Consider the following 16,687-nt stretch of genomic DNA (forward strand, 5'->3'; position numbering starts at 1 on the left):
AAAAGCAAAGGAAATTCCATGCAAACTCCGTTGGTTAAAAGACGACGATTGAGGCGGCCAAGCAAGGTCTGGGGGGTTCAGACACCCCAGGATTCATAGCAGCAGGAGTACGCCTGGTAAAGTCACTGCTGCGTGTGGCACAGGATCCTCACCAACCATCAGGCACTTGTCTCAGCCACTGGGGAAATGGACGTGGCAGAGTGGGGAAACTGAGGCAGGGCTGTATCTGTTGGAGGCCGGGGTATGGCCACCTGAGTACGAGGCCGTCCTGCTTCCCTCACCCCACACCCACCAACTGGTGGGGCGTCCTACAGACCTAGCCCCGGGGCACAGCCCGCTTCGGGCGTTGCAGGAGGTAGGGAGTGGCGCCAACATCTCTCTGTGATGGGGTCATTGCCACCATCAAGGTGGCCCAAAGGGGCAGAGTTAAGGAGATGGGCACTGGAGACCCATCCAGCCGCGCCCCACCAGCACCCCTCTGTCTGTCTGTCCACCGCCATCGCCCCGGTGATCTCTCCCCCATGTCCCTGTCCCTATGTCTGTCCCCGTGTCTGTCTGGCCTTCCCTGCGCCCCCAGGACTACAGCCCCCAGTAGGCCCCGCGCGGTCGGGCCGGACCATCCCGCTGGCAGGAGGGGGGGCCGCGTCTCGGAGCCATGCGGATGCGGGCAGGGGGGCGGGCACCCCTCCTCCCGGGATGGTTCGGCCCCGCGCCCCCGCGTGGCGCGTGGTTCAGCCCGAGCCCGGAGGGTCCGTCAGCGGCGGGAGCGGCGCGAGGGAGAGAGAGAGAGAGAGGGGTGAGCGCGGGGAGCACAAGGGGCGGGGCTCTGGGGGGCGCCTGGGTAAGGGGGAGCAGGGGGCCTGGGTAAGGGGGGCGGGGCTCTGGGGGGCGCAAGGGGGCCGGGTAAGAAGGGAGAGGGTGGGGGAGCTGGGGAGCCCGGGTAAGGGGGAGCTGGGGGGCACAGGGGTGGGGGAGCAGGGGGCACGGGTAAGGGGGAGCAGGGGGTGGGGGGAGCTGGGGGGCACGGGTAAGGGATAAGGGGGAGCAGGGGGCATGGGTAAGGGGGAGCAGGGGGACACAGGGGTGGGGGGAGCTGGGGAGCACGGGTAAGGGGGAGCTGGGGGGCACAGGGGTGGGGGGAGCTGGGGGGCACGGGTAAGGGATAAGGGGGAGCAGGGGGCATGGGTAAGGGGGAGCAGGGGGACACAGGGGTGGGGGGAGCTGGGGAGCACGGTAAGGGGGAGCATGGGTGGATCGCTACGGGACCCTCAGAGGAGGCAGGAGGGCTGTAGGAGGGATGGGCAGGGGTGCCCTTATGGGGGGGCCCCCTGGAGGCAGGTAGAGTGGGGTGGGGGCACCTTGGGGGGGGAAATCAGTGGGGACCAGAGGGGGTGGGGGATAGTAGGGAAGGGACCCTTGGGGGGAGATGTTGGGGAATGTAAGGAGGTATGTGGGGGTCAGGAGGTGGAGGAGGGGGGCTGGGGGGTGATGACTGAGCTAGGAAACGGGATTCACAGCCAGTGGGGTGAGGAGTATGGAGGGCACGAGGGTGTGGCTGGGAGAAGGGAGATGGGGGCATCATTGGTAGGGAGTGGGGGGCACAGCCCTTGGTGGTGGTGGGGAATAGGGAAAGGAGGGGGAATTCACCACGTGACCCTGACGTTTTGTTATTAGGGGTGTGAGTGGAGACCCCTCTTTGTATGCTGCCCCCCCAACTGTCTGGTTTGCTCCTCTCTGCCCAGAGAATCCTTTGTACCCCCATTGTGCTGGGGGGGCTGCTTTGGCTGCCCCCGAAATGTCTGATCCTTTGCTGAGAGTCAGCGACGCTCAACGTATATCTAGCCTCCACTCCCTGCCCCACACTTCTGTGTAGTGTATTGGTTGCGGGCTGGGAGCCAGGACTCCTGGGTTCTCTCCCTGGCTCTGGGAGGGGAGTGAGGTCTAGTGGATTAGAGCAGGGGAGGCTGGAATCCAGGACTGCTGCATATTGGCTTTCGCACATGCTGCGTGTTTTTGTGCAAATAACTTCCCTTCTCCCTGCCTCAGTTTCCCCATCTTGGCGCCCAGGGGACACTTTCTCGCTGTTGGGGAAGTCCAGAGAGACCCGGGGTTGAAAGCTGTGTCAGCCTTTCCTTGCCCATCATTGATTGTCACTCGTTTGGACCTTCCCCAAACTGGCTTTTTGTTGGCCTGGTCTGCTGATTGGAGCAATTTTGCGGATGCTGATTTGCATGTGTGCATCTCATTTCTTTGTAACCCCCCCCACCCCCAAATCCAGTTACTGATGGCTCTTCCCACTCGCTTGAGCTCTGAAAGGGGACAGCTTAGAGATTCAGGTTTGGGGGACCAATATGGGCCTTGGAGAAGGTTCCCTCGGTGAAGATGGGGTTTGATCTAGCTGAGGTAGGAAGGGTTGAGGTCCTGCCAAGCTGGTTATCAATGAGTGCCCTGCCCTGTGCGTGTAGTTGTGTTTTTCACTCCCAGGTGCGATGCTCTCGACACCGGTGTGGAGGAACATACAAGGGATGGTCACGGGGTGTGATCCTGGGATGCTCTGGAGCGATCTAGACAATTAGCCAAAGGGCCTTTGACGAAAACAACAAATTGGTTTCTTGCAGCCAACAAGAAAAGAAAAACAAACCAGAGCTGGGAAATTCCACATGCAAAAACTTAGTTGAGAGTCAAAAAAATCCACCTAAGGAAAGTCAGACTGAAACCTGTGTTAATGGGACCAAAATCACAGTGACGGCTGGGAAATCGCACCAGCAAAACTTAGATTAGGTTTGTGATTGTTTGGGGTTTGGCCAAGTAGAGCCCTGTCAGGCCAGGCACTGTGCAAGCCACTTGACTAAGATCAGGGCCCCATTGTGCCGGGCACTGTGCAGACCCTAACCGAGATCAGGGCCCCCTGTCATACCAGGTGCTGTCCAGATCCCAACCGAGATCAAGGCCCCCTGTCATGCTGGGCGCTGCTCAGACCCCGAATAGTCAGACTCCAGGGCTTTGCCGAGAGGGCGCTATGGGTCACGGGGTCAGAGCATGCAGGGCGTCTGCCAGTCCTGCCCCGGCTCCTGAGAACGAGGAGCCCTTCGATGCCATGGACAGGGGTTGTACTCAAAGGTAGCGGGAGATGTTAGCCAGTGGGACTCCCTGCCACTGGTTGTCATTGACGCCAAGAACCCGGCCTTTCCCCATCAGCTCTTAGGGCGACGCTGTGGCCAGGAGGGCTAATCCAGGGGGAATTCTCCAGTCTGTGCCATGTGTGTGAGATTGGACGGGGTAACAGACCCTTCTGGCCTTAGGGCCCTGGCTGTACGGATTGAGCTGGATTCACACCACTCCCCCCCATCCGCCAAGGATCCGGGGTTTTTCTAAACCAGGTTGACGCGTTCTGGAAGTGATAGTGAGCCTCTTCCCTCAGGGATTAAACTCAACTTTAATTATTACTGGGGGACTGAGCTAACGTGGGGGGCAAATAACCACCCCCTTCCAGGGTAATTCCCTCTTCCTGTGTGGCTGGCGAGGGCTGGAGCCAGGATACCGGGCTAGATGTGCCCTTCTGATCCTGGGTGTGCACCTCTCCGGGCCCCATTACACTATCCCAGAGTTTGAGGGCAGAAGGGGTCTCTAGACCACCCAGGCTGGCCTCCCAGATAGGCCAGAGCAGGTCTAGGGGCTCTTCTCCACCCCCTCGGCAGTCACCCCCCCCCAGAACTGGGCACAGGGCTCCAGGATCGGTCCTGCCGGGAGGGAAAAGAGCAGGCCTCGCCCCCTCCAGCAGGGACAGGGACGCACACAGGGCAGGGCTCAGAGTCCTGCTCTGGGTGGGCCTCGCTGTCACCCCCTTGCCATAGCAGGGTCCCTGAGCTCCCCCCTGCCTGGGGCTTCCTGGGCCCCCCAATCTTCCCCTCTCACTGTTATTTCCCCTTCTTTCTGTCTGGGAGGGAAGTTAGGTCTAGGGATTAGGACAGGGGGGCTGGGTGCCATGACTCCTGGGTTCTCTCCCTGACTCTGCTATGGGGCTAAAAGCAGTCATGCTGCTGTTCCCACTGGGGCTCTGAGCCTCGACCCGCATGTCAGGACCCAGAGCCCCAGTGGGCTGTGCCGTGCCGTGTGAAGCGCGCCGCGCCAGTCCGAGTCACTGGATCCGGGCTCAGGCTCGCGGGCAAGGGGCTGGGTTTGCAGCGCGGCCAGTGCTTCCTCAGCACGTACAGCAAGCGCTGGCTGGATGGGGCGAGCGACCCGCTTGGAATGGGGCAGAGGCCAGGCTGGCTCGCTGAGTGCGGGTAGCTGTGGCCTGTGCCACTGTGTGTGGGGGCGGGCGTGTGTGTGTGTGTGGGGGCGGGCTCTGGATTTGCTTCATCCTGTGGGCAGCCCACTTTGTGTCCAAATTTAATGAATGTCCCCATGGTTATCTGGTGGGGAGTGAGGACCACAGCACTGCCCCATGCCCCGCCCCTTCCCTCTTCTGCCCTGCCGCATGCCCCACCCCTTCCCTCTCCTGCCCTGCCCCCACGCCCCGGCCTTTCCCTCTCCCGCCCCCCCAGCCCTGCTCCATGCCCCGCCACTTCCCTCTCTGGCCCCCCAGCCCTGCCCCATGCCCTGCCCCTTCCCTCTCCTGCCCTGCACCCATGCCCTTTCCCTCTCCCGCCCCCCTGCCCTGCCCCATGCCCTGCCCCTTCCCTCTCCCACCCCCCATCCCCTGCCCCCTCCCTCTCCTGCCCTGCCCCCACGCCCCGGCCTTTCCCTCTCCCGCCCCCCAGTCCTGCCCCATGCCCCGCCCCTTCCCTCTCCCGCCCCCCATGCTCTGCCCCTTCCCTCTCCTGCCCTCCCAGCCCTGCCCCATGCCCCGCCCCTTCCCTCTCTGGCCCCCCAGCCCTGCCCCATGCCCTGCCCCTTCCCTCTCCTGCCCTGCACCCATGCCCTTTCCCTCTCTCGCCCCCCAGCCCCGCCCCTCCACTCACTCCCTGTGGGAGACCTGAGGGGGCGTGGTCATTATTATTCATTATGGTCTGCATTATTCATGAGGTGGGCGGAGCTCTGTCCCGTCCGGCTCCTCATCTCACATCCGGGTGTCCGCGGCCGGCAGGGGGCGTGTCCCAGGTCACGGGGCGGGCCGCCCTCCCTTCCAGCCAATGGGCAGGCGGCGTAAGCATCGCGGGGGGCGTCGGTGGCGCCGGGCGGCCTATGGGCGGTGGGGGGCGGGGCCTGGCGTGCGCCGCGAGCGGGGGGTTTTTGTTCCGGGCCCGGCAGCCGCCATCTTGTGAGAGGAGCCGAGCGGGGGAAGCGAGCGGGGCCGAGCCGGGCCGGGGCAGCCTCATTGGTAACTGAGAACCGGGCCCCGAAGCGGACCCCCCGCGAGACCGGACCCGGCTGGCTGGGAACCGCCCCCCCGGACCGGACCGAACCCCCCCCCGAGACCGGGCCCGGCTGGCTGGGAACCGCCCCCCCCCGAGACCGGGCCCGGCTGGCTGGGAACCGCCCCCCCCAGACTGGGCTTCGAACCGGGCCGGGCTCACTAGTTTTGGGATCCCGGGCCCAACCCCCCGTCCCTGGTTCTCCTTGGGCTGAGAAGTGCCTGGGATGGGGGCCAAACCCCCCCTGGGACTGACCCCCAACCCCCCGGGCCGGGATCCCTCGCCCGGCCAGTGTCCCCTTCCCCCTTGATTCCCCTGATCCCTCCACGGCCCCCAAACCTAGCCAGGGTCCCTCTCCTGGCTCCTCAGTGGGCGCTGGTAGGTCGAAGCAGGGGGGCTGGGAGCCAGGACTCCTGGGTTCTCTCCCCGGCTCTGGGAGGGGAGAGGGGTCTAGGAGGCGAGAGCATGTCCCTCCCAGAGCTGGGGATAGGACCTAGGAGTCCTGGTTCCCAGCTCCTAGACTCCCTCCCAGCCCTAGGTGTGTTCATTTCAGCTGCATATCTGGCTGGCCCAGCCCTACTTTCCCAGCAGTGCTAGGCCTGGGGGGGTCTCTGGGGATGGCAATTTCTATCGGAGAAAACATGACTCCAAGTAGTGAAGAGCCACCTAGCAGTCTAGGGCCTCCTGCTCTCCTGCCCAGCTGGGGCTGTTCCCTCTTCCCCCACCGCACCCCATCTGCCATCCTCGCTGCCTTGGCTTGGAGGATTCCCCGTGAAAGCCCCTGACTTCCCTGAGGAGAAATCCCGGGCTAGCCCCTGGTGTGACTGACAGTCAGCTGCCGCCCCCCTCCCTCCCGTCTTGTGCCCTCTGAGCCTTCGGGCACCGGGGCAGGGGGTGTCGCTCATCTCGGCCTCTAACCCAGCCGAGAAGATGAGGCCCGTGCCAGAGGGAGCCCTTAGACACAGGGGGTCACAGCAAGAATGATTGTTGGGGGGGGGGTTAAACCCCAAGAGCTGAGTCAGCCTTGCCTTCAGGCCTGTGGCAGTGAGGCACTGCTTCCCGCTCCCCTTCCTCTCCATTTCGTCTGGCCTGACAGGCTATGGATCAGCCCTCGACCCACCTGGTGGCTTTTTCTGGCCCTAAATGGCCTCTCAGCTCAGTGAGGGGACGCATGTGCTTCGTGAGCCCGCTGCCACTGAAAAGCAGTGGGTTGTCAGCACCTCGCGAATGCTGCGGCTTTCCAGGGACGGAGGCCTGGCGCGGACTCCATCTAGCCCAGTGTCCCAGCCACTTGCGAGGACGATCCACCCTCCCCTTGTGTCGTGGCATCCGTTGCTTTTGGTCCCCAGAAGTGTCATAGTTTGATGGTTACGACCGGCTATTCCTGTTCCTCTCTGGAGTCCTGTTGTCATGCAGCCACTGGTTCGGTGCTCTGGCCCAGCTTTGAAACCCTCCCTTGGAGGAACCGAATCAGCGGGCTGGTCCGCTGCCAGGTCTCACTCTGTTTTCAGGGGCTTCCACTCCTCCAAGACTGAGCCCCTGAGCTCCCGCCCTCCTGCTTTGCCCTGTGAGCTCTGCCCAGCGAGTCTGGCTGAGACAGACATCTGGTCTGAGACATGTAGTCTCTGCAGGCACCCAGTTACCCCAGCCAGGATGTGCAGGGACACCTACCGAGTGGGGAAACGCCTTTAATCTGCCACCATCCCCTCTGTGCTCAAACAGTCCCAATCTCTGTCCTGCTGCCTGTCTCTCGTTCCTTTCTTCTGCTCTCAGCCACTGCTTGTTCTGTGTCTCGGGGCAGGTTGTGTGCGTGGGGATCACTTAGGATTGAAGCAAAAGGGAATTTTAATGCAGAACCCTTTGGGGGAAGTTCTAGGACAGTGGCAGGGCAGGGGGGTTGTTTCTGTTTTGGTTAAACCTGTGGCTCAGGGACATGTGAACGTCAGGGCAGTTTTCTGTCCAGCTCAGTGTCCTGTCTATCCCAGTCCAGTTTGCTGTGTAGACCTCCCCTGCCCCTCAGTTACAGGACAGCCTGCAGCCGGCCCTTTCGGGAAAAGGAAACCCATCTCAGCCTCTGGCGGGGTGCCTATGGCCTGCTTGCCGTAGTTCGGATCCTGTCTGGGGCCCAGCCTCTGGGAATCCTCCCAGCCCTCGGGGTTCTTTACGTGCACCAAGGAGTGAGATAGTCACCGGTGTTGAAATGGAATGACACCGTTGGAGCGAATGGAGCGTGTGGCTCAGAGTGGAGGGTTCGGGCAGCAGTTCGGGTTCTCATACTCGGGGCAGCAATGGGCTCAGGCTCTCTGCAGACTCAGGCGGTGTTGCTGTGTCATGACGCCGGCTTTTCTCCACTGTTATGGCCAGAGACTGGCTTCTTATTTTCAAAAGGAAAGTGAGCCCCTGGGAACCTGTTAAGAGGAGATCTGCCCATCCTCCCCTCTGCTGGGGCCCCCTATACTGGGGGAACGCTGCTCTGGGGCTTGTCTGCACTTAAAAGTGAGTTTGGATTATGGTACGGGGTGAATTTAAAGGGCAGCATAGGCCTGGTGCTGAGGAACAGGGGCCTAGTTCGTTTAGCTAAATTCCCCTTTAAGTAGCTATTGCAGGTTAATTTTGGGTGGGGGTGGAGGGAAGGGAGGATGAGGTTTTTAGTGGATGTATTTGGGGGAGGTTATTCTCAGGAGGTCCTGAAATGCGGCTGTCTCTGGGGTGGGGCGAGGCAGCCCATGTGCTGCTCTGGTGATCTCTCTCTCCTTTCTGCCTGGGAATGGTGCATTGGTAGAAGCGAAGGTGTGAATTTAAACCCCGGGTGGTGTTCATGGCACTTGGGAAGGGATTTCAGTTTAAACTGGAAAAAGCTGGAGTTATCCCGGGATAAAGGCGTCTGCCGCTGGGGTTACGCCGGTCTAACTAGACGGGTGGTACAGGACTGAACGGTTGGGGTGGCTGCTGCGTCCTCATCCATGGAGCTCATGGGATCTCCGTGCCGTTCTGTCCTGGGCACTGGGGTGGGTGGGTGGTGGTTTGAGTCCGCCTGGAATTTCCATGTTTCTCGGCCTGGGGCTGGCTCTGGTGCAGGGCTTGGACGTTTAAAGTCGGCCGCCTGGTGATGACTGTCAAAGAACTCTGGTCTTCAGTGTTGTGTGAAATCAGCAGGGGAGGCACCCGGGAGTCGCAGAGAAGCCTCCCGTGGGAGCATGTCAGGGTTAGCTCAGCCTTCGGCAGCAATTGGGGTGGGGGTAGGTTAATTACCAGAGGATCAGTCATTAGCAGAGCCGTTCCCCAGCCAGCGATCTGAGATATTTGGGGGACAATCAGCTGAATGAGAGCACCTGAAAGCCCCGGGCGAGCTGTCCCATGCAGTGTTGTGTGGCTGTTCCATCACTGCCCTGCAACCTAGGTGGTTGCATCTCAGGGCTGGGTGTGCATCCCCTGAAGTGAGATCGTTCAGTCCAGTGGATAAACCAGTCTTTCACTAACTTGCAGTGTCACCGCTGGCCGGCTTGCAAGGGAGAGTGGGCTGGTGCAGGAGTGGGGTTAAGCTTGACGTAAGGCTGCTGAAGCTGGCACGGTGCTGGGGGAAGCCCCTTCGAGGAGCCTAGGGGTGGCGTCTGGTGCTAGCAGAGGGGACGCGCCACTTGAATCCTGACCCTTCTGATCCCTCTGCAGCTGTCTCTGCCCACGCGGGTGGTGCCGGGCCGCTGGGCACTGCGAGGCATGGTGTAGGAAGAGCGTGTGTTGCAATGATTCGGCTGGGACGCTGGGGTTCTCTCTCCGGCTGTGGGAGGGGTGTGGAGTCTCTCAGACCTTGGGGAAGTGGCGCAATCTGGGGTTTCCCTTCTCCCCTTGGGGGTGCTGAGTTCTTGGCCCACCCGGGGCAGGGCTGAGCAGTACCCAGGCCCTGCCTGGGCTGTGAAATGAGTCACTGTCCCCGCTGAGTCACCCCAGGCCCGACCCGGCCCCTGGCACATGGCTCTGTAGAGAGGCTCTGGTAACGGGCACAGCCAGTGCTGCGGCTACCTCTGGGGGGGCAGTTGGATAGCAGCTGCTTGGGGATACTCCCCAGCATGCCCATCCCCGGCCCTGCCTGCCTGGGAGACTGACCCCTGCCCAGACCCCTCCCAGCAACCCCCGCCCTGTGTTTGGCTCTGCTCAGGTATCCGGTAGCCGTGTGGTTCCCCCAGTGTCCCGCAGGGTTGGGTGTTGGGGGGATGTGGGCTTTGCTCTGACCTCCTGTTCCGCCCCGCACCCCCCCAGATGTCCAGCTCGCCGTTGTCCAAGAAGCGCCGCGTGTCTGGATCTGAGCCGAAGACGGGTTCAAACTGCTCCTCTGGCAACTCCGTACAGAGTGTCCCGCGCGCAGCGCCCACCAACGTGAGTCTGTGGGGCACCCAGCCCCCCACCCCACCAAGCGAGAGCCCTCGCAGCCATGGTTGGTGGGTTCCTGAGATGCTGCTAACCCTGCAGTCGCTGGCTGCCTAGCAGGTCTCGGGGGGGAGGGGGGTGGAGTTCTGCCAACCTGGGACCAGAACCAATGCCAGCCTGCCCTGCCCCCAGGGGACGTCTGCATGTTGGGGCCCCCCCCACACACCCTCCTGCATTGACCTCCTTCTCCTCCAGATCAGACCCCCCAGGGTATCTCCCCCACTCCTGAATCAGACTGAGGGCCCTCTCTCCAATTCTGGCGTACCCTGGCAGTGAGCGCCACGGGGGGAGGGGCACGACCTGGCCACAGCGAGCTCCCCGCCGGGCTCCCCGCCCCCCCAGGCCCTGCTGACCTCTGATCCCTCTGCTCACAGGGCATGGCTAAGAATGGCAGCGACGCCGACATTGACGAGGGCCTGTACTCCAGGCAGCTGTAAGTACCAGCGGGGGGCTTGTGGGCCCGTCTGCCCGCCTTGGACCCCGTCAAAACTCCCCCAGAACAAAGGCTGTTTCCCTGTCTGGGAAACTGAGGCCGAGGGGCACGGTGCTGGGTGGTGGGTCACATGTGGTGTCATTGGTGGAGACGGGAATGGGCCCAGGTGCCCTGGCTGCTGGAGCTGTGGACACAGGCTGGCTGGGGCACCCTGTGCCGCGCCTGCCCTGACTGCGCCCTCCCCGCAGGTACGTGCTGGGCCACGAGGCCATGAAGCGGCTGCAGAACGCCAGCGTCCTGGTGTCGGGGCTGCGGGGGCTGGGCGTGGAGATCGCCAAGAACATCACCCTGGGCGGTGTCAAGTCGGTCACCTTGCACGACCCCGAGCCCGCCCAGTGGGCAGACCTGGCCTCCCAGGTAGGTGCCCGGCCCGGGAATGCCCCCCCGCGCCCGGCCGACCTGTCAGTGCGGCCGGGCCCTTCCTCCCCTCCCTGACCTGCCTGTGTGTCTCGTGGTCTCCTTCCCCTCCCCCTCTGCCTGTCCTGTCCCGCCCCACCTCTCTCCGGGATCTCCCTCACCTCCCCCCCCCTTGCTCTCTAGTTCTACCTGCGGGAGGAGGATTTGGGGAAGAACCGGGCCGAGGTCTCCCAGCCGCGCCTGGCTGAGCTCAACTCTTATGTACCCATCAGCATCCACACAGAGGCCCTCACCGAGGACTTCCTGAGCCTGTTCCAGGTACACGCAAGCCTGGAGGGAGCCCAGACGCCTGGGTTCTCTCCCCGGCACTGGAAGTGGAGTGGGGTCTGGGGGGAAGAGGGGAGGAATCCTGGCTCGCATCCCCAGCTATGCTAGACTCCCATATCTACGTCTCGGGCAGGTTGGAGACCCCAGAGCTCGGGGGTGGCCTGCGGGGTGCTCTGCATCAGTTCCTGCCTGCAGGGGGAGGAGGGTTAGGGTGAGGGCCGGAGGCCACAGACTGGCAGGGTTGAGGGAGGCACAGGCTGGAGGATGGGGGGGATACAGGCTGGAGGGCAGGGGGATGGGGATGCAAGCCGAGGGGGCTCTGGGTGGGGGGTTCACACAGGCTGGATGGGATGGGGGGATGCAGAAGAGGCAGGAGAGGCGCAGGCTGGTTAGGGACACCAGCTGGGGGTTGTCTGGGTGGAGCAGAGGTGCTGGTTGGTGCTGTGGAGGGAGTCTGGGTACAGGCCAGCGCACTGGGGAGTGGAGTCTGGGGGGGTGCCGACTGGCACTTGTGGGGCATGGGGGTGCATGGGCCAGTGCTGATGGGCTCCGTGTACTAGGTGGGTTGGGGGCTGGCCCCAAGGGTGTGGGCCAGCACAGATGGGCTGTGTGCTGGGTGGGGGGCTCTGGGGGCTGGCCCTGGGAGCAGGGGCCGGCACTGATGGGCTCCATCTGTGGGGTGGGCGGGCCGGGTGTGGGGCTCCGTAGGCAGGGGCTGGCTTTGGGGGCGCAGGCTGCCACTGACGGGGTCTGGGTGGGGTGGGCAGAGTGGATCGGGTGGGGGGCTCCAGTGGCGGGAGGCTGGCCCCAGGGATGTGGGCCAGGGCAGAAGAGCTCCGGGTGGGGTGGGCGGCACGGGCCAGGTGGGGGACTCCAGGGGTGCAGGCTGGCGCTGATGGGCTCCGTGTGCGGCAGGTTGTGGTTCTCACCAACTCGCCTCTGGAGGAGCAGCTGCGGGTCGGGGAGGTCTGCCACAGCAAGGGAATCAAGATGGTGGTAGCCGACACCAGGGGGCTGTTCGGGTGAGTGCTGGGCTGGGAGCCTCCTCCCCTGTTGCTGGGCGGGGGGGCAGCAGCCTGTCTCCCCTCACCAGCACCGGAGGGTTGAGGGGGTGGAACCGGAGCCTGGGCTGGGACGGATGCGTTGGCTGTCATCAGGGAGATGGGGTAGGGGATCTCGGGGGCAGGGGGGGCTGGAGACTTGGTGGGGCGGGGGATCTCGGGGCTGAGGGGGGCTGGAGACTTGGTGGGGCCAGGGGGCTGCCCCACACTCAACCCTCTCCCTGCAGCCAGCTTTTCTGTGACTTTGGGGACGAGATGGTCGTTACAGACACCAACGGGGAGCAGCCGCTCAGCGCCATGATCTCCATGATCACCAAGGTAACACCGGACCGGATGCCTGGGTTCTCCCCCTGGCTCTGGGAGGGGAGTGGGATCTAGTGGTTAGAGGCGGGGGTTGGGGGCTGGGGGCCAGGACGCCTGGGTTCTGTTCCTGGCACTGCTGGGCTCACCCCTCCCCATGTTGGCAGGGCTGCCCGGGGGAGGTGACCTGCCTGGACGAGGCTCGGCACGGCTTTGAGAGCGGAGACTTCGTCTCCTTCACTGAGGTGGACGGCATGGAAGAGCTCAACCGCTGCCCCCCGATGGAGATCAAAGTGCTGGGTGAGCCGCTGGGCACCCCCGGGGAGCAGGGCGGGGGGGCTGGGCAGGGGGTGCTCTCCCCTGGCAGTTGGGACTGGGTGCTGGGGGGTGCCATGCTGCGGAGAGCTCAGCAGGGGGCAGTCTCCCTGCCCCATGCACCCCACATCGCTGACCCCCGCTCTCTCCTGCAGGGCCTTACACCTTCAGCATCGGCGACACCAGCAGCTTCTCCGAGTACGTGCGGGGGGGCATCGTCTCTCAGGTCAAGATGCCCAAGAAGATCAGTTTTGTGAGTGGACCTGACCCATATTCCTGGGCGGGGCAGCAGGGCAGGCCCCGGGCTCTGGCTCTCCCCCCACCTCAACTCCCTGGCTGGGGGCCAAAGGGTTGGGAACGGCCGCTCTTCCAGTTCCTTCCTAAACTCCAGCCTGGGGCCAAGGGGCAGCTCAGCAGTGGGGACAGTGTCTGCCTGGCAAGGGCAGAGCGGGTAATCACAGGGTCCTTTCTGACCTGGGGGTTTAGGCACCTCCCCTTGCCCTGCAGAGGGGGAACCATAGTCACTTGAATTCTGTGGAACAGGGGTTCCCTGCTCTCTGGGTGCTGCCAAGCTTGTCTGTCATCAGTAGGGTTCAGAGTGAACATAATTTGTCATCACATGGGTCTGTGCGCGCTCAGGCTGTCCGTCCGTGAGCCAGGGCAGGGACCCTGGGGGTCAGGTTGGAGGGGGTGAGAGGATGGGGGATTGTGCCAGCCGCCCCTCAATCCCACCCTGCTCCCTGCAGAAGCCCCTGAGAGTGGCGCTGGCTGAGCCCGACTTTGTGGTGACCGACTTCGGGAAGTTCGACCGCCCAGCCCAACTGCACCTAGCCTTCCAGGCCCTGCACGACTTCCAGCGACAGCACCAGCGCCTGCCCCGGCCCCGCAGCGAGGTAGGGCCTGGCCTGCTGTGGGCTAGGAACGGGCTGGTGGGCCAGGGGGTGTGTCTGTGTTACCGCCCCTCCCTCATGTCCTGTTCCCGTCCCCGCCCCCTGGGGCGCTGTGTGACCTGTCCCCCGTCTGTGTCCCATCTTGTGTGACTACCCCCCACCCCACCGCCTGGGGCGCTGCTGACCCCTCTCCCCGGCAGGCGGATGCGGCCGAGGTGCTGGCGCTGACCCAGGCGGTGAACGAACGGGCCCCCCCAGCACTGAAGCAGGAGAAGCTGAGTGAGGGGCTGATCAAGGAACTGGCGTACCAGGCTGCCGGGGATCTGGCGCCTGTCAACGCCTTCATCGGGGGGCTGGCTGCCCAGGAGGTCATGAAGGTAGCACCAGGATGCCTGGGTCCCGTTCCCGGAGTGGGGAGGGGAATGGGGTCTGGTGGGGGTGGGGAGCACGGACTGGGAGCCAGGATTCCGGGGTTCTATCCCCGGCTCTGGGAGGCAAGCAGGGTCTGGTGGGAGTGGGGCGCACGGGCTGGGAGCCAGGACTCTGGGGTTCTATCCCCAGCTCTGGGAGGGGAGTGGGGTCGGGTGGCTACTGTGGGGAGCGGGGCTGGAAAGCTCTGAGGCTCCCGAAGTTGGGGGCCAGGCCCCACTACTGAACGCCGCTGAAGTCTGTGTCCTCCGGGGCACGGGGAGCCCTGTCTGGGGGGCCGAGGTGTGTGGGCGTGGCTGGCCAGCGTGGCCCTGTCCTGACGCCCCCCCCTCGGCCCCAGGCCTGCTCCGGGAAGTTCATGCCCATCACACAGTGGCTCTACTTCGACGCACTGGAGTGTCTGCCCCAGGACAGCAAGGAGGTGCTGACCGAGGAGCAGTGTCGCCCGGTGAGTGACCGCGGGAGGTGGGGCTGGGATAGTGGGGGGGACTGCGGGTTGGGATTGGGGGGCACTGGCAGAGTTGGGGGAACAGCGGGGCAGGATTGGGGGGGAGGCGAGGAGCCTGGCGCCGGGGTAACTTTCCCTTCCCCTCTCCCCAGAGGAACAGCCGCTACGATGGGCAGATCGCCGTGTTCGGGGCCGACCTGCAGGCCAAGCTGGGGCAGCAGAAGTATTTCCTGGTGAGCGCAGCCGAGTTTCCACCGGGCCCTGAGGGGTCTCCAGTCACTGCGGGATCCAGAGCTCTCAGACCTCGGCCCCACAGCAAACCGCATTGGTTCACGGGGCTCAAAGGGGTGACGCTGCCCCCAGGGGGACGAGCTGGAGCTGCTGGCCAGCCGGAGTCTGATCCCAGCTCCTTCGAGGCAAACGCCCAGGGGGAGAAACCCAGCTGCTGGCTCTGGGGCTGATGCCTGCTGTGGGGGTCCCGTGGCCTGCACCGCAGGGTGCTGAGTTTGGACTCTGGTGCGTCCCAGTCTGGGCGCGTGGAACCTTCCCCCAGCGCTGCCCCCTTCACCTCCCCGTGTCTCCCCCTCCCCAGGTGGGTGCCGGCGCCATCGGCTGCGAGCTGCTGAAGAACTTTGCCCTGCTGGGGCTGGCGTGTGGGGACGGCGGGGAGGTGACCGTGACCGACATGGACACCATCGAGAAATCCAACCTCAACCGCCAGTTTCTCTTCCGGCCCTGGGACGTCACGGTGCGCTGGGGGGCTATGGGGAGCAGGATCTGCGAGCCGGGGGCGGGGCTGGGAGCCAGGACTCCTGGGTTCCATTCGTATCTCAGGCTACTAACTCCGGTCCCTGCTCCCCCCCCAGAAAATGAAGTCCGACACAGCAGCAGCTGCGGTGCGGCTGATGAACCCCAACATCCACATCACAAGCCACCAGGACCGCGTGGGGCCCGACACTGAGCGGGTCTATGACGACGACTTCTTTGAGGGCCTGGACGGCGTGGCCAATGCCCTGGACAACGTGGATGCCAGTGAGTGACGCGTGGGTGGGGCCATCCCCCTGCCGCATCTCAGCACCATGCCAGCCATCCTTGTGCGGTGTTATATATGGCTGTTCCCCTGCTGCCCTGCCCCAGAGGTGGCTGCATCTCAGCGCCGGGCAAGCCGTCCTGGCCCCCCATCACTGTGGTCCTAGGGCCTCCCACCCCATCATGCTGGTGCTAACCCTATCCGCCTGCCCCCCAGGGATGTACATGGACCGCCGGTGTGTCTATTACCGCAAGCCCCTGCTGGAGTCGGGCACGCTGGGCACCAAGGGCAACGTCCAGGTGGTGATTCCCTTCCTGACGGAGTCGTACAGCTCCAGCCAGGACCCACCCGAGAAATCCATCCCCATCTGCACCCTCAAGAACTTCCCCAACGCCATTGAGCACACACTGCAGGTGAGCGCCCGGACGCCGGGGTTCCCTCCCCGTGGGGGCTGGGAAGGGAGTTGGGTCTAGTGGGTGAGAGCAGGCGGGGCTGGGAGCCTGGACTCCTGGAGTAGGGTCCAGGGGGTTAGAGCTGGGGAGACTGGGAGCCAGGATTCCTGGGTTCTCTCCCTGGCTCTGGGAAGAGAAGTGGGGTCTCGTGGGTTAGAGCAGGCGGGGCTGGGAGCCAGGACTCCTGGGTTCTTTCCTCAACTCGGGGGCTGGTGTCTAATTCATCCGACGTCCCTGGGTGCTGCTCTTTGATCTGGGGGGGCTCCCCCCACCCCGGTGACTCTGCTCTGTCCTGCAGTGGGCCCGTGATGAGTTTGAAGGCCTCTTCAAGCAGCCGGCGGAGAGCGTCAACCAGTACATCTCGTGAGTGGTGTGGGGAAGGGGTGCTCCGCCCCTGGGGGCGGGAGGGTTTTAGGGGGCTGCCCCCTCTGAGCCGTGTGTCCCCCCCAGAGACCCCAAGTTCATGGAGCGCACACTCAAGCTGCCGGGCACGCAGCCCCTGGAGGTGCTGGAGGCCGTCAACAAGAGTCTGGTGAGCGAACGGCCCCGGAGCTGGGCTGATTGTGTGGGCTGGGCCTGCCGCCACTGGCACTGCCAGTACAGCAACAACATTCGCCAGCTGCTGCACAACTTCCCACCCCACCAGGTGAGCGCCCCCCCCGGCCCCATCTGGAGCCAGCAGCCCCTCCAGGCCCCTGTTCTGACCGCGCCCCCCTCTGGTGTATTGCAGAAGACCAACTCCGGCACCCTGTTCTGGTCAGGGCCCAAGAGATGCCCCCACCCGCTCACCTTCGACGACAGCA

At 64.0% G+C, this 16,687-nt stretch overlaps 1 protein-coding gene across 2 annotated transcripts in view; it reads left to right on the plus strand.

Moving 5' to 3' along the window:
- The first annotated feature begins 660 nt into the window (after positions 1 to 660).
- The window catches only part of UBA1 (ubiquitin like modifier activating enzyme 1), a 19,264-nt gene continuing 3,237 nt past the window's right edge, over positions 661 to 16,687 (plus strand). Inside the window, exons 1-19 of one of the 2 annotated variants that reach the window (XM_038381248.2) lie at positions 661 to 796; positions 9,615 to 9,731; positions 10,157 to 10,215; positions 10,464 to 10,632; positions 10,816 to 10,950; positions 11,875 to 11,981; positions 12,248 to 12,338; positions 12,488 to 12,620; positions 12,791 to 12,888; positions 13,382 to 13,528; positions 13,726 to 13,902; positions 14,295 to 14,402; positions 14,555 to 14,635; positions 14,995 to 15,150; positions 15,269 to 15,434; positions 15,649 to 15,845; positions 16,183 to 16,247; positions 16,335 to 16,530; positions 16,615 to 16,687. In XM_038381248.2, the coding sequence (XP_038237176.2) occupies positions 662 to 796; positions 9,615 to 9,731; positions 10,157 to 10,215; positions 10,464 to 10,632; positions 10,816 to 10,950; positions 11,875 to 11,981; positions 12,248 to 12,338; positions 12,488 to 12,620; positions 12,791 to 12,888; positions 13,382 to 13,528; positions 13,726 to 13,902; positions 14,295 to 14,402; positions 14,555 to 14,635; positions 14,995 to 15,150; positions 15,269 to 15,434; positions 15,649 to 15,845; positions 16,183 to 16,247; positions 16,335 to 16,530; positions 16,615 to 16,687 (2,410 nt within the window). In that variant the 5' untranslated portion in view covers position 661. Of the gene's footprint in view, positions 797 to 5,202; positions 5,324 to 9,614; positions 9,732 to 10,156; positions 10,216 to 10,463; positions 10,633 to 10,815; positions 10,951 to 11,874; positions 11,982 to 12,247; positions 12,339 to 12,487; positions 12,621 to 12,790; positions 12,889 to 13,381; positions 13,529 to 13,725; positions 13,903 to 14,294; positions 14,403 to 14,554; positions 14,636 to 14,994; positions 15,151 to 15,268; positions 15,435 to 15,648; positions 15,846 to 16,182; positions 16,248 to 16,334; positions 16,531 to 16,614 lie in introns of those variants that run through there. The other variant, XM_038381249.2, reaches the window with a different exon arrangement.

This window comes from Dermochelys coriacea, chromosome 23 (assembly GCF_009764565.3).
Source record: "Dermochelys coriacea isolate rDerCor1 chromosome 23, rDerCor1.pri.v4, whole genome shotgun sequence".
NCBI classification, from domain to species: Eukaryota; Metazoa; Chordata; order Testudines; family Dermochelyidae; genus Dermochelys; species Dermochelys coriacea.